This window comes from Macaca thibetana, chromosome X, assembly GCF_024542745.1.
Source record: "Macaca thibetana thibetana isolate TM-01 chromosome X, ASM2454274v1, whole genome shotgun sequence".
NCBI lineage: Eukaryota > Metazoa > Chordata > Mammalia > Primates > Cercopithecidae > Macaca > Macaca thibetana.
In genome coordinates, this window is record NC_065598.1 from 24622737 (window position 1) to 24647972 (window position 25236).

General features: G+C 39.5%; 1 protein-coding gene across 1 annotated transcript in view; it reads left to right on the plus strand.

Annotated features, from left to right (window-relative positions):
• The window catches only part of POLA1 (DNA polymerase alpha 1, catalytic subunit), a 308663-nt gene that overhangs the window by 226316 nt on the left and 57111 nt on the right, over positions 1-25236 (plus strand). The window contains exon 36 of the mRNA XM_050777347.1: positions 9852-9948. Coding sequence (XP_050633304.1) covers positions 9852-9948 — 97 coding nt within the window. The remainder of the gene's footprint in view (positions 1-9851; positions 9949-25236) is intronic.

Here is a 25236-nt window from a genome sequence, read left to right on the forward strand (position 1 = left end):
CGTGAAGAGTGGGGTGTATAAATGGAAATATCCACATTTAACTGTGTCACAGTATTGGAGAAGATGTACCCACACCAGACTGTAAGCTTCTGCAATCTTTCAAAGTTTTTCTCTTGTCCCCTGATGTAGCCCTAGCAGCTAGAACAGTGCCTTGGCAAGTAGTAGATTCTCAGTATGTTAGATGAATGAATAGTTGTCTTTCTGATGAGTACGGGTGGCTCATGCTATGAGAGTAGGCTAACTTTAACTTATCCTACGTTTTCATATGAAGCGGAACTTCTTCTGAGAAGTCACCTAACCCAGAAAGCACTTTAACATTCAGACCAAATTAAAAGGTTAAGTTTTCATCCTGATGTTACTCCAATGTATTTATAGTAGCCATGTATATTTATTTTAGTCACTGTTGATATTTGTTTATCACAGCACCAAGGGACCAGTTATTAAGATATTCGAAAGCTGACCAAACATTCCAGATGTCAGTTTTGCCTTTTTTTTTTTTTTTTTTTTTTTTTTTTTGTGGATGGAGGTGGAATGGGAAATTAATAGAGAATTTTTATTTTAATAAGATAATGTGCCAGGGAAGAGGGACAAGTGGCTTTTTTTGGCCAATAAGAAGACAAAGTCACGTTGCAGTTTTTCATCCAGTTTAGATCTGAAAAGAAATCCTAGAAATTACTGAATCCAAGAAAACCCCCGCTTTTTTTGAGACAGGATCTCTTTGTGTCACCCACATTGGAGTACAGTGGCATGAACATAGCTCACTGCAGCTTCGAATTCCTGGACTCAAGGAAGTCCTCCTGCCTCAGCCTCCCAAGTAGCTGGGACTACAGACATGCACTATCATACCCAACTAGTTTATTTTTATTTTTTTGTAGAGAGAGAGTCTCGCTATGTAGCCCAGGCTGGTCCCAAACTCTTGGCCTCAAACGACCTCGCACGTCAGCCTCCCAAAGCCCTACAATTACAGGCGTGAGCCACTGTTCCTGGCCCCATTTTTTCCAAATAAGATTTCATGCAGAATTCCCATCTATAAAACAGAAAAATATTTTTTCAATATAGGTGTCTGTTTTCACTTTGTTTTTTACAAGTCTGTCAGTGAGAACACCAGTTAATATATTGGGGTCTTAAAGGTCTTAAAAGTTGGTATGTAGTACATGTGAGTGAACCTTTAAAATTTTTTAATGAATATATACTTTAATAAATGAAGAAGCCCCTGAGGCCCACAAATAGTACATATTTGAACAACACTAATCTAGCCCTACCCATTCATACCATAGATAGGGAGTTCGAAGCTAATCTATAGAACCTCATTCTACCACTACATTTTACTTCGTGATGTGGTACTATTAATAAATCTGAACTTGGCCGACTGTCTCAGCACTTCGAGGTTTTAAGGGTGTCTCCAGCTTAAGCATCCATAAACATTTCTAGACCATCTTAAAGTTCCAGTGGAATCCAAGGGTATGACTTACAAACCTTGATTTTTATGTTATTGTTTCTTCTGGTTTGAAATTTATATTTAAATTTTCATTGAGGTATTGATGCATGCTTACATGTAAGAGAGGACAAATTCAATCTTTTTTTGACATTAGGTTAACCTAGAAATAATGACATTAAGCAAACCTTTTGTAGGGAGGGCAGTAAATTCAAGATAGAGTCCTAGAATTGTCCTCAGTCCCAGTGAGGACCCCATGGCCAATATTTGGCTATTTCAACATCTGCAGTGTTGAAGCCAGCCGTGTCTCCTCAGATGGAAATTGCCATGTGCAGAACGACTTGATAGAAAATGGTGTACATTCTATATAATCTTCTAACAGCAGAATGCGACCAGTGGCACTTCCCCTAAAAAAAATAAATTACCCGAAATTTGCAGCACATTCATATTCAATTTCATCACAGCAGATGCTCATTAGTATGTTGTTATTAATTGGTATTCACTTTAGGTTTTGTTTAAAATGAAGATAATAATTAGGTTTTAATTACTGCATCATTCGTGGGGGGGTTGTCTGTGGGGAGAGGGAAAGAGTGAAATGCCTCTTAAAGCACTGAAATATTTCCTGATGCTTATTCAGCAACGTGTGTTGCCAAAGACTTTGAAAAATAACTTCATCTTTACAAAAAAAAAGGATTCTGAAATGAAGAAATTACTGTGTGTTTTTTAAGCCCATCGTTATCAAGAACTTGCCGTAAATTGTCTACTTGATGGACATACTGAATCAGATGATAATGTGCACCACCATTCTTTCTAATCAAATTACCAAAAAGACTTCTTGGAAAAGTAACCCTCACAAGCGGCTGATTAATGAAGTGGTGGCAATGTTTTGTATTAGAACTAATTGAAGTAATCCAAATAAGTTATTTCTGTAGCCTATGGAAATAATTTCCTTTGCAAAGAAGTACAGTGGAGTTGGCAAACCAGTATTTTATTTTTTCACCCTCTGTTGTTCCACATTTGCAAAATAGCTAAGTTAACATAGATATTGCAAATAAAATGGCGAGAAAACTAAGTAATTGAGTGGCAGGGAAAACAAGAAAGTTTATTTCAACCTTTTCATAATCGAGATAAATAATTTACATAAAGCCTAAAGGTATATGGAAATTGAGCAATACTGGAATTCAAAGGCGTATCTTTAGTAAAATGCTGTAGAAATAGCAGTTTTGAATGCATTCATTTAAAAGAGACATTCATGTTCAAGAATTTAGACATGTTCCTTAGACAAAACTTTCTGGAGAACCTATGGCTGGCATGGCATTGTGTTGGATGCACAAATCAAACCCTCTAGAAGCTTATAGTCTAATTGGGAAACGTATAGGATCTATCACATATCCACTGTGTACTTGGTAGCAGTCATGGTGCTAGGTGCTTTTTGTATGGTATCTTGTTATTTTAACAACATTCCCAAGATACGTTAGTCTTGTTTTACAGATGGAGAAATCGAGGTGTGAATATGTTAAACAGTTTGTCAAAGGTCACCCAAGCCTTTAGTGGTAGAGCTAAATTTCAAGCCAGATTCAGTCTGACCCCAAAGCCTATGGTCTTTCTGCTATTCCAGTCTTCCATGGGGAGATACACATAGGACACATCAGAAATCAATTCAAAGGGCTAGTGTTGTATCATTAAGCAATATGTCGAGGCTAAATGAGAGGTGTGAGACAGATTTTCTGAATCTCTTCCACAAATATTCGTTGAGGGCTGGGTACATGCCAGGCTGTGTCCTAGGTACTAGCATTGCAGAGGGGAATACCTGTAGTCTCTGCCCATAGCAGCTCACATCCTAGGAGGCTCAAGGGGTGATAAAACCAGTGAGGACTACTTGGGGTGGGAGCTCTGGGTCAGAGGGTGTAGTGAGCCATGTGGACACAGGAGAGAGGTGGAAAGTAAACAGACAGAATTATAGAGGGACAAAAGGCTTCATGAAGATGATGATGACTGTGGGGTCTGATGAGGTGGATAGGAACTGACTGAATCTTTAATCAAGACCAGAATGATAGACCTGAATGGGGTGGAATTGCTTGAGCAAGGGTGCGGAGGAAGGAAGGATACATTTCCTGACTGTAGCAGGGGATGGTGATAAGGGTGGCGTGGGTATATGGCCAGGCTGGCAGTTGAGGGGCATATAGAAAACTTGTGAGAGTGAACCTGAAGGGTTGGAACTTCATCCTGTGTGTGATGAGGGTGCTAGTAGGGATTTTTCAGCAAAGACTATCCTAAGCTGGTTTTTCATTTCTAGACATGTACCTCATGATCTCTGTCAGTGCTAGTGAGGTTTAGAGCTCTGAATCTGCTATATGGTATGATACCTAGATTTAACTGTATCTTCACCATTTGCAAAGTAATGCGGTTTAATACACCTTCATTATATTTTACAGTTATAGTGAGTGCTGGATTATCTATGCTTCTACTAGAACAGTGGTGTTTACTTTGGGGGTACGTTTTGGGTTTTTTGGCAGCTGATTTTCCTTCATTATTTGATATTTTTCAGGCTTCACCAAAATGAATTTTACATCAATGAGAATGTACCAGTTGATGATGCAAGGAGGCAGGCCTTGCATTGCATGTTCTGGGTTGTATGAGGGTGATAACTTGAGATTAAGATTTTGCTGTGGATAATCTCTAAGGTCATGAGTCCAACTCTTCATACCTCAAGGAATTTAAGTCAGGGGCAAGTTGTGTTAAGAGATGACCTTAGCCAATTTCTGCTGTCCCTACAAATGAGAGAGAAAAGACTGGTTATGTTCCCATGCAAATATCTTAGAAATATAAAGTAAAAGACTGTATTGTCAAACCAGTTCAAAAGAAAGTCGGTTGAAATCGATACCTCAGAAAACAGTTTGGCAGTACCTACTAAAGCTGAACATTTGCGTGCCCTATGACTCAACATTTCCCCTCCTCCAAACTGTAATCAACAGAAAAGGATACATATTAATATGTGCTTCAAAGACATGTACAGGAGTATTCACAGTAGCATCATTCCTTTTGTTTGTTTGTTTGTTTGTTTGTTTTGAGATGGAGTCTTGCTCTGTTGCCCCGGCTGGAGTGCAGTGGCGCGAGTGATCTCAGCTCCCTACAATGTCCGCCTCCTGGGTTCAAGCCGTCCTGCTGCCTCAGCCTCCAGAGTAGCTGGGACTCACAACAAGGAGAAGAAATGAGTGACTGCTACACAGAACAACATAGATGAATCTCACCAACACAATGTTGAGAAAAAGAAGGCTGGGTGTGGTGACTCAGGAGTTCGAGACCAGCCTGGGCAGCATAGCAAGACCTCATCTCTACTAAAAGTTTTTTTTAAAAAATTAGCTGGGTGTGGTGGCATGCCTGTGGTGCCAGCTACATGGGAGGCTTAAGTGAGAAGATTGCTTGAGCCCAGGAGTTCAAGGCTGCAATGAGCTATGATTGCGCCACTGCACTCCAGCATGGCCAACAGAGTGAGACCCTGTCTCGCAATAAATAAAAATAAAAAAGAGAGAAAGAAACCCAATAGAAAAGAACACAAACGGCCAGACGCGGTGGCTCACACCTGTAATCCCAGCACTTTGGGAGGCTGAGGCGGGCGGATCACCTGAGGTCAGGGGTTCAAGATCAGCCTGGCCAACATGGTGAAACCCCGTCTCTACTTAAAAAAAAAAAAAAATACAAAAAATTAGCTGGGCATGGTGGCGGGCGCCTGTAGTCCCAGCTACTCAGGAGGCTGAGGCAGGAGAATGGCATGAACCTGGGAGGTGGAGCTTGCAGTGAGCCGAGATCGCACCACTGCACTCCAGCCTGGGCGACAGAGCGAGACTCTGTCTCAAAAGAAAGAAAGAAAGAAAGAAAAGAACACAAACTGTATGATTGCATACACATAAAGTTTTAAAGGCAAATCTATTGTTGGCTTTGAGGGGAAGATGGGGAATAGGGGAACAAGGGGGCCTCTGGGGTGCTGGTAATGTTTCTTGCTCTGCATACTGATCACAGAGATGTGTTCATTTTGTGCATCAAGCCATACACCTAGTATTTGTGTACTTCTTGTGTTTTTATTATAATTCAGTAAAAATTTAGGACCAAAAAAATGCAAGTCAGCTTTAACACTGCCCTGTATTTTATGTAACAGAAAATATATCCTGGCCGGGCGCGGTGGCTCAAGCCTGTAATCCCAGCACTTTGGGAGGCCGAGATGGGCGGATCCCGAGGTCAGGAGATCGAGACCATGCTGGCTAACACGGTGAAACCCCGTCTCTACTAAAAAATACAAAAAATTAGCCGGGCGAGGTGGCGGGCGCCTGTAGTCCCAGCTACTCGGGAGGCTGAGGCAGGAGAATGGCGTGAACCCGGGAGGCGGAGCTTGCAGTGAGCTGAGATCCGGCCACTGCACTCCAGCCTGGGCGACAGAGCGAAACTCCATCTCAAAAAAAAAAAAAAAAAAAAAAAAAAAAAAAAAAAAAAAAGAAAATATATCCTATCCTAATCTTGAAATAACTTGCTTAAACAAGCAAGCATCTTCCTCAGAAATGATTCTCATGAAAACTTCTCAGCCTATTTGGATAGCATAAATTCCTTGATCTTGAGCCAAATCAGAAGGATCAGAGTCTATGGTTCTAAAAGTATCCCCAATGCAGGTAGTGTGTAGCACAGCAGTTCTCATCTCAGGCTGCCCACTAGAACTACCTGGCAGCCCTTTAAAATGCTCATATCCAGCGCTCCACTCTATATTCTCATTTGGTTGTTCTGGGGCTGAGGTCTGATCATCAGTACTTTTTTTTTTTTTTTTTTTTGAAAGGGAGCCTCACTCTTTTGCCCAGGCTGGAGTGCCGTGTCGTGATCTCGGCTCACTGCAACCTCTGCCTCCCAGGTTCAAGTGATTCTCCCGCCTCAGCATCCCAAATAGCTGAGACTACAGCCATACGCTACCACACCCAGCTAATTTTTGTATTTTTTTTAGTAGAGATGGGGTTTCACCATATTGGCCAGGCTGGTCTCGAACTCCTGACCTCAAGTGATCTGTCCTTCTTTGCCTCCCAAAGTGCTGGGATTACAGGTGTGAGCCACCACACCTGGCTATCAGCACTTCTTTTAGCCAGAAAGGTGGCTCTGGTTTTCAGCCAGGTAAGGTACCATTGATATAGAGCCTCATCAGAAATCTCAGGAGAGAGACTGGATAATACTGGTAAATGGATTCAGGACTATGTTTTGGTCATGAAGTACTTTGGCTTGGAGAAAGAATGAAGTTTGTATTGTTTCTAATATAATCTGATTACAGGATTCAAAACGGACACATATGTAACAGTGGTATTAAAACATTTTCCTTTTCCCTTCATTTCTTTGACAATATTTGCCAAGTCCCCCCATGTGCCAAGTATCAAAACAGAGTTCTTTCCTTGCCCCTGTGTGTACATGGACCTGTGAGTGCACCCATGGCCCACCCTTATTACTCTGGTAACACTCCAAGTAACTAACTTGAATGCAGAGCGTGATACATACAGTAGCTATTTCAGCTCAGTATTGTCCTTACCAAATCACAGTCGGCCACTTTGGTACATGATGTTCTAACTATAAAGGAAGACTGAAAGAAGCCTAGGCACTGTGTTGAGTGCAATTTTCAAGGAAAGAGCAAGAAATCGAACATTTTAAACCAGTAAGTGAAAGCTGGAGAGAGAAAGAAATGTTAAAATATCATCTTATTTTCTTGAAGTATTTTCCATCCAATCTTGTACAGTCAAAATGAGCATTTAAGTGTGAGAAAAAAAAACGCTGAAGATCTCAGAGAAGACTAGAGAGTGTCAGGTTTCTTGATTAGAAGAATTTATCATCAAAGGCAAAAGAGAAAAGATGGTAAAGATTTTTGAAAAAACACAAAAAATCTCCAAGGGATCACAAATTAGTGGTGCAAAATCAAGACAACAAAAGTAGGTGTTATTCTTGTTCATTTAAACTATAGTTTTCTCTGTTTCATGTGTGTTTTTTAAAACCACTTAATTGTATTTGACATTGAAAATCTAATAGGGCCTTTTGTTTTCAGCCAGTTTACTAATTGCAAAATATGTCAGGAATCAAAAGGGCAGGAGGTGTTGGTATATTTTTTTAAAATATATAACTCCTTTTTAATTTTTTCCCCTATTTTCCTTATCCATTTAGGCAGTGACTTTCAATTAGCCTGCCTACTAATATCAGGTCACTAAACTCCGTGGCTGACGCTTTATTCCTTCATGTGGGTTGTCACTCGTTTGCTTCAGTTGGCTGGCAAAGGTTGTTGTATATCCATTACCAGCAACACAGCACTTTGCATTTCTGAATTGACAAGCAGCTATATTGACCCAGCGCTTATTATGGGTCAACAGCTGCGTTAACCAACGGAAGGACTGAGGGGCAATTAAAATGAATTGGCAAAAATATATCTTCCTAATTTACTCCAATTTGTTATTTATGCTAACATTGTATGGCTTCTATGGTGACACTAAACAGAATGGACCCAATAATGGCAATTAACATAAAAATATAATGGCTAATCAAATTGACAGCAACTGTTTCTCATCATCTCGACACACAATACATTATCAAAACAAACTATTATGAAGGAGGTAATTTCAGTGTTCTATTCAACCTGCAGCATGTGTGCAGTCAGGGAGATGTGTACCAGCAATTACTGCTGAATCTAAAAAACTAAACAAATAACTTAATCGCCGTCGTCCTCCTTTTTTTTCCCCCAGGAAGCAGTAATCAGGATTCGCTAAAAATAACTGGTGTATAATAGTATAATGATGATGCATATTGTAGAATAGCTAATAAGAAATAAAATAGGCTTCTAGGTGTATACTTTTTTAAAATAGGTTCAGGTAAAGAAAGAGAGACTTGTGGAAGGAATGTGCACACAAAAAAGACAATAGCCCTGACCGATAAATTGCTCCATGTGGGTTTGTTCCTGCTACCGAATATTTATAGATACCATTTGTAATAGCCAAAGAAGTTTAAAATACACTAAATTTAGTAACACATTTTATAAGGGAATGAGCAGAAAGGTGAAGTGTGGGCTCTAATTGAATTTTAGTTACTCCTGCATCAAATTGGGTTGACTATAATTTTGCATCATTAAGACCCAAGTAGGATCCTTGGATCTAATACTTGATTACTCAAAGAGATTCCCTTTGAAAATAGTGCTGTTTCCGTATCCAGTTGTAGATAGTGGTATTCCTTAACTTCGTATTTACATGATAGTATGTGTGTGCCACCTGGCCTTGCTGCATGAATTGTACAAATGACTTGGCTGTTGTGGTCATTCATTAATTCATTCATTCAACCAACTTGGCACACAGTGGGTGTTCAGTGTTGGTTAAATTATGTGTCATTCCAAGGCAGCAAGGGAGAAACTGGTAACATGTTTGTTATTTGAGCTTCTGATTTGGAAAGTTCTGAGGGCTTAGTTCTTTCACCTTGGTAGGACCCCTCAAGGAAAACACCAAAGCTTGAGCTCATTGTTCTCCAGCTCCAGAGTTTCCCAAGTGTCTAACCCCATGGGAAGATGGAAAGAAAGTTCCTAGGTCAGTTGATTTAAAATAGATAGAAGTGCATTTGAATGTGACTCACCAAATAATTCTCATGTTGGTTATTGAATTGACTGCATGTGTTTTTTCCCACACAGAGTGAGACACAGTTGCTTAGAATACACAGTGACTCTAAATAACCTCAGGAATGCTCAGTATATGTTTGCTGAGTGAATAATAGTTCAGACACATCTCCTACACTTTGTTGAATTAGAACTTGCCAAGGTCATTAAATGAGTGTTTTGACATGGGTGGGATGAAAAACCTTGGTTATTTCATTTCACATGGTACTTCTCAGAGGTCATACGTTGCCTACTTATGATTACCACAGAGCAAATAGTCAAGATGTTACTTGAGTCTATGAGCTAGTCCTGGCACAGGCAATGGATTGTCACCACAAATCATAAAACGGGGCTCATGGTATAGCAATATGTGTTAAACAGTTTTCAGAATTTGTTTAACTTCCTGCTAGCATGGACATGTCCCAGTTAGGAAGCACATAGCACTTTTCCCAATTAACAGTGCAAATTGTCATGAGTGCATAGGAATTTGCAATTTGACAAAATCAGGTTTTTGACAGCAGGAGTAATCAGTCTGCAGCTTCGCAAGTAGTAATCTATGATCGAAGTGGCAGGATATATTCTGAATTATGAAAGGTGTATATGCTATATAAGAGGGACAAACCATTAGTATGATTCTGCCCTTCTTACCCCCTTTCTTTAAAAAATGCTGCTTGATTTGGAAGTTGAAAGTAGGGGACACACTCTGCTGAGAGTGGTCTCCATCGCTTTCCCCTCCCCAATAGTAGTATTCATTTATTTTCTGTTATATTACAGTATTCTGACAAGTCCCTGTACACCCAGCTGTGCTTTTACCGGTACATTTTTGATGCGGAGTGTGCACTGGAGAAACTTACTACCGATCATGAGAAAGGTACGTTAAAATACTGTAATTACCTTTGAGTTTAAAGTGGAAATTTGCATTATAAAAGCCAGACCTACTGTGTCAGGCTGTTCACGCAGCATCACATTGCTGTCTCAGAAGCAGGCCATGGGGGCCTCTGTGAACACAGGGATCCCCTGCATGAGGGGCGGTGGCATAGGAATCCCCAACTTTGGCCCCCACAGACTGTTTCACATTGTTCTCTATTAAAGCAAGGCTTTGGGGAAGGAACAGTACAAAAAGGACTCTTTAAATGCTATATTTTGAAAATGCTATTTTCTACAGAGTTTAGTAATTGTAATAAAGTAAGCATAGGCAACGTGATCATTGGGCCTACAAAAACCAGATATTACCACAAAAAATAGACCTGGAGTGTGTCTCTGCTGTTCGCTAAAAGCCTGGGTTTGTTTTGAGAGAGGGATGGGGTGGAGTTCCTTTATTGACTCCATCCTAAGAGAGTGTATAGGCACCTCAGTCCATATGATCAGGTGTTGCCTGGAACCCTCAGCACTCGGCGTTTCCTTATACAAGACTTGCAGGCACTGTGGGACTTCATGGGTCTGGGAAAAGCTTTGTTACATAACTTAAAGTATTTGAAAATGTCATGACAACTGCATGTTTTTTTTTTCTCCTACCTGAAAATCACATTGACAACTTTTCTAGTATCTGTGAAAAATAAAAAAGGCAAATTTACACATTTTTCTTATTAGTTACCTACAGAGTGTTTATGTTGTTTGTCAGCGAGTATCAATTCAGTGTTTCGTTTGTCGATATTAGGGCTGGAAACAACGCAATGACATAAAAAACCTACAAATATTGCTAGATTTCCCCACATAAGAATCACCATACTGCCCTTGATTTGGTCTCACTGTTTTTCATTCCAGTCATAATTGACTTGTTTTTGCATCCACAAGATAGGCTAGAAATTATTTTTTAAATGCCTTGACTTATTTGGTTTTGCTGTCCTTGGAGAGAAAACATTTTACAACTGATGGAGAAGTCAGATATTAGAATCTTATCTCTAGATGTTCAACAAGGACTTGGGCTATCTCCACAGCATATTTTCCGTGAATTAGTAAAATTAATTATACAGAGAATAAATTTCTTCTGCCTATTAATAACTAGGTTTTAGAACTTTTATTCATGGCCAATGTCTAGCCCATATATACTTGTAATATCATTTACAGCTGTTTTTCTTTTATCCCCAAGGACCTTTCCTGAAGACAGTTATGAGTTGAGAAAATTAAGTACTGATTATCTGAACGCATTGTCTGTTTCTATCAGATCTGTTACCTCTTTCTGGATATCAGTATATTAGAACCTGTTCCCCCATTACTTCTTTTTTTTGAGACAGAGTCTTGTTCTGTTGCCCAGGCTGGAGTGCAGTGGCATGGTCTCAGCTCACTGCAGCCTCTGCCTCCCAGGTTGAAATGATTCTCCTGCCTCAGCCTCCCAAGTAGCTAGGGTCACAGGCATGTGCCACCACACCTGGCCAATTTTTGTATTTCTAGTAGAGAGGGAGTTTCACCATGTTGGCCAGGCTGGCCTCAAACCCCTGACCTCAGGTGATCTGCCTTCCTCAGCCTCCCAAAGTGCTGGGATTATAGGTGTGAGCCACTGTGCCTGGCCAACCCATTATTTCTTTCTAAATCTATTCATCCTAGATTGTTTTCTATATGTTATTTGAGGGGAAAGATTCCTCTTACCTCTAAAATTCTTATCTGAGAGGCAGAATCAGTCTTATGATCAGCAGTTTTCAAAAAGTCTGGCAACTCTTGGAGGCATGTAGAGGAGTGATCTGGAAAGTCACTGGAAATTTAGCCCATCCTCTTAGAGGACATTGAGAAGTGCACATTATTACACCCACAGAAAATAAGAGGAAATAAGTAGCCGCTTGGAAGCCTCTTGCTTGGCTAAAAGGGAAAAGTATTGACAGGATCTGTACACTCAGAGTTTACTGTAGTCCCATTTTACAAGTTTAAGAATCAGCACACTTTTTTATTGTTTGTATCTAATAATATACTACCCAGCAATTTGGGGCAAAAATGGCATTGAGTTATTGATGGGTTCTTTTACATGTCAGAGGGCTAAAGAAAATAAGATGAGAAGAAGAAAAAAATATATGTGACTGAAGGAACTTCATGTTATGTTCCAAGAGCCCTTTTGTTTTATTTATTGAATTTTACCTATTGAAACTCTGAATTTCCTGCTGCTTATTTATTACTCCTAAATTACAGTTTGGGAATGAGTGAATTAGCTGAAATTTACATGCTCCGGGCATTTTCAGATCATGCAGTAATGCTAAGTGGTATTAGGGTATTCATAAGTGGTGGGATATAAACCAAAACTTGGGGGCACACTTACCAAAAGCAGAGGTTTCCTAACACATGACATCTGATAAGCCCTCTCCTAAGAGTCACCTGGGGCATATTAAAAACCCAAATCCATAGATCCTATGCCCACAGATTCTATCTAATTCAGACGATGTCGGGGGTAGAGCTTAGGAAGCTATAATTTTTTGAAAATTCCCCCAGATAATTCTGACGTGCAGCCAAGTTTGAGAACCCCTCTCCTGGGCACTCTAAAGACATGGTTGGATGGTTTCTAAATAAAAGAGAATTGCAAGGTCATAGTTCATGGGGAACAATGGGGGAACAAGAATATTCTTGTTATATTATAGGGGAAAACACCATAAATTTAAAATAACATAACAAATAAAATTGACTTCTCACTTTATAAGTTGAAGTGAATTCTCTTTTGATTTGCTATTCAAGGGAGACCTGCTATAAAAATGAGTTTAAAATCTAAGGGAACCAGAGGGCAAATATATTTATTCAATTTGGACCGTGGCCAGAACACCAGTAGATGTTAACATCAGAAGTCCTGTGAAAAATGACAGTCGTTACACACAGTTATTGAGAATGGAGTCTAAGTGTCTTCTGTCAACAAGTGCCCTGTAACTGGTGTGTGAAGTATTTACTGTAGACTCTCCCTTACTGTCAGTACCTAGCAACATTTCCTTCACTAAGATTGTTTTACCATTTCCATCATAAAGCCCATGTTTTAAGGGTTGTAACTGGATGGTGGTTTTAATTTTTGTTTGAAACTTGGCAATTTGACTTAGAAAAACATGTACAAATTATTTGAAAGAGGTTTATTTTTATGGTGAAAAGTAGCTCTTGTCAAAGCTTTTTCTATGCTTTGCTTTCAAACGAAAGTTTACAGGCCATTAGTCCATAATGTGAATTAACCCCATTTGATATTTTTTCCTTCCTTTAAAATGGCAAAGGACTGTTATTCATGTTGGTGAAGTGTTTACTACATATTTGCTGTAACTGCATTACATTTTTAAAATCTTATTTCTGTGGGACTTTGGCATTATTATTGTAACTGCTCCAGAATGTACACAGATGGCATAATGGATTCAGAGGCGGTTTTACAGGAACATAGGGGCAATCTATGAAGTAAAAATCCATTTCCAGGATGGCAGCATGAAATGGTCCCATTTGGCTGCCTCATCCCGTGGTGCCTTGGCCTGAGTAGGGGTAAGTGAATAGTTTAGGGGAAACCTGAATCAGTTCAAATCTAAGTCTCCTTAAAAATGCAGGAAGAAAAAAGTCTCTTAGTTTTCTGAACTGAACCTTTGTTGTTGTTTATTCAGAAACAGTAAAAACAATTTATATATAGTTCCTGTTATGTGTTGAGTGACATTCCTCATGTCAGAGGAACAAAGGTGGATGGCCAACACTCCCTGCCCTGGAGGAGCTTAGAGTCTGTTGAGGAAGGACAGATTCGGCAACAACTAAGTGTGGTATGGCCTCCTGAGTGTCACCACCAATATGGTGAAATTATTTTGGAAGCAAAGAGAGGGAGCCACTAAATGCTTTTTCACTTCAGTGTATGATCTTTCTTTAGTTCTAGAAAGAAACATTTTTTTTCTGTTTCTGTTCTCACTTAGTAGATGCTTCTCTCCTTGTATTCTGTGTCAGCTATTAATAGTAAGATGGTGTATTCATTTGCTAGGACTGCTATAACAAAGTACCATGGATGAGGTGGCTTAACCAACTGTATTTCCTCACATTTCTGGAGGCTAGAAGTCTGAGAGCAAGGTGTCAGCAAGGTTGGTTTCTCCCCAACTTCTTTTTTTTTTTTTTTTTTTTTTTTGAGATGAAGTCTCGCTCTGTCACCCAGGCTGGAGTGCAGTGGGGCAATCTTGGCTCACTGCAACCTCTGCCTCCTGGGTTCAAGCAATTCTCCTGCCTCAGCCTCCTGAGTAGCTGAGATTACAGGTGCACACCGCCATGCCCAGCTAATTTTTGTATTTTTAGTAGAGACGGGGTTTCACCATGTTGGTCAGGCTGATCTCGAACTCCTGATCTCGTGATCAGCTTGCCTTGGCCTCCCAACGTGCTGGGATTACAGGTGTGAGCCACCACACCGGGCCAGGTCTCTCTTCAACTTCTAAGGGGCTATCTTCTCCCAGTGTCTTCCCTCTGTACCTAATCTCCTCTTCTTGTACTGACACTGGTCATATTGGATTGGGTCCCACCCTAATGACCTCATTTTACCTTAATTCTTTAAAGGCCTGATACAGTCCATTTTAATACAGTCCACTCCAGATACAGTCTCATTCTAAGGTACAAAGGGTTAAGACTTCAACCCACCTTCAGTATGAATTTTGGGGGGACGCAATTCAGTCCATAACTGATGATCTACTTGAATTTCTTAATAAATTCCTTTGAACACATTGGATTTGTCTCTGCCAGAATTGGAACACTAGGATGTAGAATTCTGTTGAGGACAGAAATTGGAGTTGCAGCATGGAGGCTAGCTAAAAGATGACGATTTACCCATAGGAGAACTATCTGTTGGAAAGCCTGACTTCCCAACTGGGGTCTCTTTAGGCTTAGATGGACTATTCTTCAAGTCACCCTGTTTCTCGCAAAGTTCTATGGGGCAGCCTTGAGCGTCCCAGCATCCTGAGCTGCACCTGCAAAGATTGCAGTTTTCTTGCTCCTCTCAACCAGGTGAAATCCCACATTCACTTCCCCTCTTGAGCCTCATATGCTTTCTTTTCTTTTTTTTTTTCCCCCTTAAACTTTTCAGTTTCTTGTCATCTCTTTTATTCTGTCTTTTCTTTAGGCCTGGCGGTGACATCTGTAGGCACTCTTGTTTCCTAACATGCCACCCAGAAGAACTAGGCTTCCCCTTTTAAAGCATTTTATAGTTTCCTATTGTCCTTTGATGTGTGTAACACAAGTTCTCACAGTACTCCTGTGAGGCAGCAGTGGATTATGCTCATTATATTGATGAAGAAATTAAAGTTACTAAAGTTCCTTGACATTTGCAGATTTAACGCCTGTCGCTTGAACTCTTTGCAAGTGATACTGAAGGTAGGTAACATATTGTGTGTGTTATTTTGCTGATGCCAAATTTAAATTGAACTGAAAGAATATCCAGTCACTTAACTAAGAGCAAGCCAAGCCAACTGCTCCTCACCCACACTGCCACGGGGTCTTGTTCTGTGTTCCCCGTCAGCTAGGTAGTTATACTCATGAAGTGCTAATAATTATATTATTTTGTGGAAAATGGTCTCCAAAACAAAGACAACAGCTAGTATTGAAAAGGGTCTTAAAGGTAGTATTTTTTAAGCCAGAAAATAAGAGTTTTACAGAAGAAATTATATGCTTTAGTGTATATGGGAATTTGGAGATTTTGGAAAGTCTCAAGATGGGTCCCATTTCAGTGTTAAGGATTTCCGCTGTATTTCCTGAACTGTTAAAGTGAAAGCAGGAAAGTTTCATCATGAAAGTAGCAAAGAGCCCCTGTGGTCCTCTCTAAGCTGGTTGATGTCCTTAGAATTTACTTGGTTAAATCCTTAACAAAATATTAAAAAGAAAACTGTGTCAGAGAGCACCTGTCTGGTCCATTTCTTCTTAGGCCACTTTTTGAAGCCCACTGGTTGTGTTACTCCATTGAAAAACTGTTGCTGAACTTTGGGGACAAGCTTTTTCTGTTTTTAATAACTAATAACAGGTAAAGCACACACAAAACAGTTCACATCTATTCATTCTTAAAATTATATATTTTTTACAATTGTGCAATTTTCTTTATAAAAATAGATTTTAAGATGAGTAACTGTAAACTGCATTTTTTATTTCATTTTCTTACAAATAAAAAAATGATCTGAGGGTTTTTAAACATTCTTTCTTTGATTAGTTTAAGGGGATTTTTATGGTAGGAGGCTCTGACTTGACACTTCAGAACATAGCTATCTGTTTACTATAAAGAAGTGATTGTGGCACTTCCAAGATGGCCAAATAGGAGCAGCTCCAGGCTACAGCTCCCAGCGTGAACGACACAGAAGATGGGTGATTTCTGCATTTCCAACTGAGGTACCGGGTTCATCTCACTGGTGCATGCAGGACAGTGGGTGCAGCCCACCAAATGAGAGCCGAAGCAGGGTGAGGCATCACCTCACCTGGGAAGCACAAGGGGTGAGGGAATTCCCTTTCCTAGCCAAGGGAAACCGTGACACACAGTACCTGGAAAATTGGGTCACTCCCACCCTAATACTGCACTTTTCCAAGGATCTTAACAAACGGCACACTGGGAGATTATATCCCACACCTGGCTCGGAGGGTCACACGCCCACAGGGTCTCCCTCATTGCTAGCACAGCAGTCTGAGATCTAATTGCAAGGCAGCAGCGAGGCTGGGGGAGGGGCACCTGTCATGGTGAGGCTTGAGTAGGTAAACAAAGCAGCCAGGAAGCTCGAACTGGGTGGAGCCCACCGCAGCTCAAGGAGGCCTGCCTGCCTCTGTAGACTCCACCTCTGGGGACAGGGCATAGCCAAACAAAAGGCAGCAGAAACCTCTGCAGATTTAAATGTCCCTGTCTGACAGCTTTGAAGAGAGTAGTGGTTCTCCCAGCACGGAGTTTGAGATCTCAGAATGAACAGACTGCGTCATCACGTGGGTCCCTGACCCCCAAGTAGCCTAACCAGGAGGCACCCCCCAATAGGGGCAGACTGACACCTCACATGGCTGGGTACCCCTCTGAGACGAAGCTTCCAGAGGAATGATCAGGCAGCAACATTTGCTGTTCAGCAATATTCACTCTTCTGCAGCCTCCACTGCTGATACCCAGGCAGACGGGGTCTGGAGTGGACCTCCAGCAAACTCCAACAGACCTGCAGCTGAGGGTCCTGACTTTTAGAAGGAAAACTAACAAACAGAAAGGACATCCACACCAAAACCCCATCTGTACGTCACCATCATCAAAGACCAAAGGTAGATAAAACCACAAAGATGGGGAAAAAACAGAGCAGAAAAGCTGAAAATTCTAAAAATCAGAGTGCCTCTTCCCCTCCAAAGGAATGCAGCCCCTCGCCAGCAATGGAACAAAGCTGGACAGAGAATGACTTTGACCAGTTGAGAGAAGAAGGCTTCAGATGATCAAACTTTTCTGAGCTAAAGGAGGAAGTTCGAACCCATCGCAAAGAAGCTAAAAACCTTGAAAAAAGATTAGGCGAATAGCTAACTAGAATAACCAATGTAGAGAAGTCCTTAAATGACCTGATAGAGCTGAAAACCATGACACGAGAACTACGTAACAAATGCACAAGCTTCAGTAGCCGATTCGATCAGCTAGAAGAAAGGGTATCAGTGATTGAAGATCGAATAAATGAAATGAGGCAAGAAGAGAAGTTTAGAGAAAAAATAGTAAGAAGAAATGAACAAAGCCTTCAAGAAATATGGGACTATGTGAAAAGACCAAATCTATGTCTGATTGGTGTGCCTGAAAGTGATGGGGAGAATGAAATCAAGCTGGAAAACACTCTGCAGGATATTATCCAGGAGAAATTCCCCAACTTAGCAAGGCAGGCCACCATTCAAATTCAGGAAATGCAGACAACGCCACAAAGATACTCCTCGAGAAGAGCAACTCCAAGACATATAATTGTCAGATTCACCAAAGTTGAAATGAAGGAAAAAATGTTAAGGGCAGCCAGAGAGAAAGGTCAGGTTACCCACAAAGGGAAGACCATCAGACTAACAGTGGACCTCTCGGCAGAAACTCTACAAGCCAGAAGAGAGTGGGGACCAATATTCAACATTCTTAAAGAAAAGAATTTTCAACCCAGAATTTCATATCCAGCCAAACTAAGTTTCATAAGTGAAGGAGAAATAAAATCCTTTACAGACAAGCAAATGCTGAGAGATTTTGTCACCACCAGGCCTGCCCTACAAGAGCTCCTGAAGGAAGCACTAAACGTGTAAAGGAACAACCAGTACCAGCCATTGCAAAAACATGCCAAAATGTAAAGACCATCGATGCTAGCAAGAAACTGCATCAACTAACGAGCAAAATAACCAGTTAACATCATATTGACGGGGTCAAATTCACACATAACAATATTAACCTTAAACGTAAATGGGCTAAATGCCCAAATTAAAAGACACAGACTGGCCAATTGGATAAAGAGTCAAGACCCATCAGTGTGCTGTATTCAGGAGACCCATCTCACGTGCAGACATACACATAGGCTCAAAATAAAGGGATGGAGGAAGATCTACAAAGCAAATGGAAAACAAAAAAAGGCAGGGGTTGCAATCCTAGTCTCTGATAAAACAGACTTTAAACCAACAAAGATCAAAAGAGACAAAGAAGGCCATTACATAATGGTAAAGGGATCAATTCAACAAGAAGAGCTAACTATCCTAAATATATATGCACCCAATACAGGAGCACCCAGATTCCTAAAGCAAGTCCTTAGAGCTACAAAGACACTTAGACTCCCACACAATAATAATGGGAGACTTTAACAACCCACTGTCAACATTAGACAGATCCACGAGACAGAAAGTTAAGGATATCCAGGACTTGAACTCAGCTCTGCAACAAGCGGACCTAATAGACATCTACAGAACTCTCCACCCCAAATCAACAGAATATACATTCTTCATAGCACCACATCACACTTATTCCAAAATTGACCACATAGTTGGAAGTAAAGCACTCCTCAGCAAATGTGAAAGAACAGAAATTATAACAAACTGTCTCTCAGACCACAGGGCAATCAAACTAGAACTTAGGAGTAAGAAACTCACTTAAAACCGTTCAACTACATGGAAACTGAACAACCTGCTCCTGAATTACTACTGGGTGCATAATGAAATGAAGGCAGAAACAAAGATGTTCTTTGAAACCAATGAGAACAAAGACACAACATACCAGAATCTCTGGGACACATTTAAAGCAGTGTGTAGAGGGAAATTTATAGCACTAAATGCCCACAAGAGAAAGCAGGAAAGATCTAAAATCGACCCCCTAACATCACAATTAAAAGAACTAGAGAAGCAAGAGCAAATACATTCAAAAGCTAGCAGAAGGCAAGAAATAACTAATAGCAGAACTGAAGGAGATAGAGACACAAAAATCCCTTCAAAAAAATCAATGAATCCAAGAGCTGGTTTTTTGAAAAGATCAACAAAATTGATAGACTGCTAGCAAGACTAATAAGAAAAGAGAGAAGACTCAAATAGACACAATAAAAAATAATAAAGGAGGTATCACCACCAATTCCACAGAAATACAAACTACCATCAGAGAATACTATAAACACCTGTATGCAAATAAACTGGAAAACCTCAAAGAAATGGGTAAATTCCTGGACACATACACTCTCCCAAGACTAAACCAGTAAGAAGTTGAATCCCTGAATAGACCAATAATAGGCTCTGTAATTGAGGCAATAATTAATAGCCTACCAACCAAAAAATATCCAGGACCAGACAGATTCACAGCCGAATTATACCAAGAGGTACAAGGAGGAGCTGGTACCATTCCTTCTGAAACTATTCCAATCAATAGAAAAAGAGGGAATCCTCCGTAACTCATTTTATGAGGCTAACATCATCCTGCTACCAAAGCCTGGCAGAGACACAACAAAAAAAGAGAATTTTAGACCAACATCCCTGATGAACATCGATGCAAAAATCCTCAATGAAATACTGGCAAACTGAATCCGGCAGCACATCAAAAAGCTTATCCACCATGATCAAGTGGGCTTCATCCCTGGGATGCAAAGCTGGTTTGACATACGCAAATCAATAAACGTAATCCAGCATATAAACAGAACCAAAGACGAAAACCACATGATTCTCTCAATAGATGCAGAAAAGGCCTTTGACAAAATTCAACAGCCCTTCATGCTAAAAACTCTCAATAAATTAGGTATTAATGTGACATATCTCAAAATGATAAGAGCTATTCATTATTTTGACACATTTATTATTTATTTATTATTTATTATTATATATTTATTATATATAAATATAATGTATATAATATATTATATATAAATATATATTTAATAATAAATATAATGTATTTATTAAATATAATATATTTAATAATAATAAATATACTATATTTATTATTATTTAGCTATTTATTATGTATGACACAACCACAGCCAATATCATACTGAATGGGCAAAAACTGGAAGGATTCCCTTGGAAAACTGGCACAAGACAGGGATGCCCCCTCTCACCACCCCTGTTCAACATAGTGTTGGAAGTTCTGGCCGGGGCAATCAGGCAGGAGAAAGAAATAAAGGGTATTCAATTAGGAAAAGAGGAAGTCAAATTGTCCCTGTTTGCAGATTGACAGATGACATGATTGCATATTTAGAAAACTCCATCGTCTCAGTCCAAAATCTCCTTAAGGTGATAAGCAACTTCAGCAAAGTCTCAGGATACAAAATCATTGTGCAAAAATCACAGGCATTCTTATACACCAATAACAGACAAACAGAGAGCCAAATCATGAGTGAACTCCCATTCACAATTGCTTCAAATTGAATAAAATACCTAGAAACCAAACTTACAAGGGTTGTGAAGGACCTCTTCAAGGAAAACTACAAACCACTGCTCAATGAAATAAAAGAGGACACAAACAAATGGAATAACATTCCATGCTCATGGATAGGAAGAATCAATATCATGAAAATGGCCATACTGCCCAAGGTAATTTACAGATTCAGTGCCATCCCCATCAAGCTACCAATGACTTACTTCACAGAATTGGAAAAAACTTCTTTGAAGTTCATATAGAACCAAAAAGGACCCCTTATTGCCAAGACAATCCTAAGCCAAAAGAACAAAGCTGGAGGCATCACGCTACCTGACTTCAAACTATACTACAAGGCTACAGTAACCAAAACAGCATGGTACTACTACCAAAACAGAGATGTAGACCAATGGAACAGAACAGAGTCCTCAGAAATAATACCACACATCTACAACCATCTGATCTTTGACAAACCTGATGAAAACAAGAAATGGGGAAAGGATTCCCTATTTAATAAATGGTGCTGGGAAAACTGGCTAGCCATATGTAGAAAGCTGAAACTGGATTCCTTCCTTACACCTTATACGAAAATTAATTCAAGATGGATTAGAGACTTAAATGTTAGACCTAAAACCATAAAAACCCTAGAAGAAACTCTAGGCAATACCATTCAGGACATAGGCATGGGAAAGGACTTCATGTCTAAAACACCAAAAGCAATGGCAACAAAAGCCAAAATTGAAAAATAGTATCTAATTAAACTAAAGAGCTTCTTCACAGCAAAAGAAACTACCATCAGAGTGAACAGGCAGCCTACAGAATGGGAGAAAATTTTTGCAATCTACTCATCTGACAAAGGGCTAATATCCAGAACCTACAAAGAACTCAAACAAATTTACAAGTAAAAACCCCATCAAAAAGTGGGCAAAGGATATGAACAGACACTTCTCAAAAGAAGACATTTGTGCAGCCAACAGATACATGAAAAAATGCTCATCATCACTGGCCGTCAGAGAAATGCAAATCAAAACCACAATGAGATACCATCTCACACCAGTTAGAATGGCAATCATTGAAAAGCCAGGAAACAACAGGTGCTGGAGAGAGTGTGGAGAAATAGGAACACTTTTACACTGTTGGTGGGACTGTAAACTAATTCAACCATTGTGGAAGACAGTGTGGTGATTCCTCAAGGATCTAGAACTAGAAATACCATTTGACCCAGCCATCCCATTACTGGGTATATGCCCAAAGGATTATAAATCATACTACTATAAAGACACATGCACATGTATGTTTATTGCGGCACTATTCACAATAGCAAAGACTTGGAACCAACTCAAATGTCCATCAATGACAGACTGAATTAAGAAAATGCAGTGCATATACACCATGGAATACTATGCAGCCATAAAAAAGGATGAGTTTGTGTCCTTTGTAGGGACATGGATGCAGCTGGAAACCATCATTCTCAGCAAACTATTGCAAGAACAGAAAACGAAACACTGCATGTTCTCACTCGTAGGTGGGAACTGAACAATGAGAACACTTGGACACAGGAAGGGCAGCATCACACACTGGGGCCTGTTGTGGGGTGGGGGGAGGGGGGATAGCATTAGGAGATATACCTAATGTAAATGACAAGTTAATGGGTGCAGCACACCAATATGGCACATGTATGCATATGTAGCAAACTTGCACGTTGTGTACATGTACCCTAGAACTTAAAGTATAATAAAAAACATAAAGAAGTGAGTGTAGAAATACATAAAGAATTTTGGTAAGAAAAAAGTGGTTTGTATAATCTTGAGCCTCTGGAGGTTGTTATTGTTAGATATTACACAGTTATAATCTTTAATGTCAAAGAATTACAGTATAATGATAAAATACAAAACTAGGTAACTTATGATTCTAATTTGTGGTGTATGTGCAAGGTAGAAAAATTAGTAAGGAACCCTAGAATTTGTTATAGTTATCTCTAGGTGGATTATAGATTTTCTTTTTCTTTATATTTTTATATATTTTCTACATTATATATTCTGAGCATGTACTGCTCTCATAACATCAAAAAAATTATAAGCACTGAAATGTTATAGAGAATGTTACTCAACTTGAAGTAATTACCCAAATAATTTCACAGTTGAGGGAAAAAATAACATAGAAATGAACCCAAACCAGCTTTTTTCTACGTGTATTTTTTCCAAGTCAAACGTAAGGCCTTGTTACTCCGAGTGTGATCAGTATCCCAGCCGCATAGACATCACCTGGGAGCTTGTTAGAAATGCAAACTATCAGACCCTCCCCAGACCTGCTGCATCAGCATCTGCATTTTAACAAGATTCTCAGGTGATTCCTCTGCGTGTTAAAGTTTCAGAAGCACTGATCTAAGACACTCTCCTTTCTTAATAACTAAAGCCTACTTCCATTTTATTCGTTCATTGATTAGGGCTGTCCATTGGTAAAACTTCAAAACGACAACTATGCAGGCTACAGAAGGACTACCCAAGTTTAAGGTAGAATTCATATCACAACCTGGCCTTTTGAAATATGTTTTTATTAAACTAAAAATGCAGTGGCCTGACAAGGGCTAAGAGGGGGAAAAAGCAAAAAAGCATGAGTTCTTCCACTTTGTTTCTTTGTAACTAGAAGGAACAAGGGAGAAGTAAATTAGGATTTTCAAAATAGCTTTCAACTTTTTAAGATTAGTGGCTTATAAAAGAAAGAACTAAGGCTGGGCACAGTGGCTCACGCCTGTAATCCCAGCACTTTGGGAGCATTTTGGCAGGTGAATCACCTGAGGTCAGGAGTTTGAGACCAGCCTGGCCAACATGGCGAAACCCCGTCTCTACTAAAAGTAAAAAAATTAGACGGGCAATGGTGGCACATGCCTGTAATCCCAGCTACTCGGGAGGCTGAGGCAGGAGAATCACTTGAACCCGGGAGGTGGAGGTTGCAGTGAGCCGAGATCGCACCATAGCACTCCAGCCTGGGCCACAGAGTGAGACTCCATCTCAATAAAAAAAGAACTGGAGTGTAGTTCTACACCCACTTTATGTAAGGGCCACTCTCTGTGTGCCCAGAGTAAAATTTCACCCTGTCACTACCTTCTGGACCTCATTACAACATTGATTCAGAAGTATTTTGTAAAGATTTCAAGGCATTGAACTAGATTCTTTTAATGGAAACAAGATTCTATTTCTTAAATTTTGCTATTGAAAAAGTTTATTTTGAAATTTTCTTTTTCCTACTGTCACTGACTTTTCTGTGATGTTTTTATACTCGCTACAAGAATGAGAAAGTTGATATTGTCTGATGGCAGCATGGAGCTGCTAACACTGGTTTATTTTTCTCTGTGGATACTGCCTGTTTTGTTTTGTTTTTACTCAAGATAACTTTACAATGTGACAGAAGAGAAACTACATTTTTCAGGAAATGGTCACTTTAGTTGCTTTCCCCATAGGTAGAAGTGTCTTGGCTCTGTACATTTTCTGCCATCCTCCTCAAGATAGCTAAGTTAGTATACGAAAGTTGCCATTTTTTGGAGCAGCCAGTTTCCAGATACTAATTATGTGTGTTTAAGCCCATTTCTGTAAATATGCAGTCAACATTTGCACTTTTATGTACAAAGAGACTTAGAGGCTTTCTATGATAACAGATGTGTTACTCACTCGTTCTATAAAATCATTTCCCATTATGTCTTTTTAGTGGGCAAGTTCCTTTCCCCTTTTATAGTGACAAGTACAGCAACACAAGGGCTCTGCCATGTCTAGGTGATAATGTGGTTGATGGTCTGCATTTGCAAAGCATATTGTCATTTTTTTAGTAGGAAAAGTACTAAAGATTGATAAGATTTTTTTCATGTACTTAAAATATGCTTCTATCACCAATGATGAAAAAAATGAAACAATTCTCAAGCATTTAAACCACAATGTGAGCTAATCACTTTATTTTGAAGAGAAGTATTTTTAAATAGTTGAGCTAGTGAATTTACTTTTAAAATGTATTGTGCTTACACAGTAGATGGTTTTATTTCCATGATGTTTTTTACTACATAATTATACATCTTAATTACGTAATTACTATCATAATTATTATGTAATTGCATGTACTTCCACTAATTACAAAATCAGGAAGTGTAATTATCTAGTAAAAACTTTATGAAATTTCATGCACTAAAAGTTACTTAAAAGGCTATTCCAGTGGTCTAGTGGAAGGCTTTCCGTGGTTAGTCTTCTTAGTCATAACTTTAGTTTAGGGCTTGAACTCATAGGCCAGGTCAAGGATAACTGCCAACAGACCAACCCTAAACTGAGTGAGTATTGTGTTATAGGTAAGATAGGCTTTGTCCCTTGTGATTTAAAAAGTCAGAGAGCATTTTAATTTTTTTGTGACTATGGAGTGTGGTAAGAATAATATCTAAAT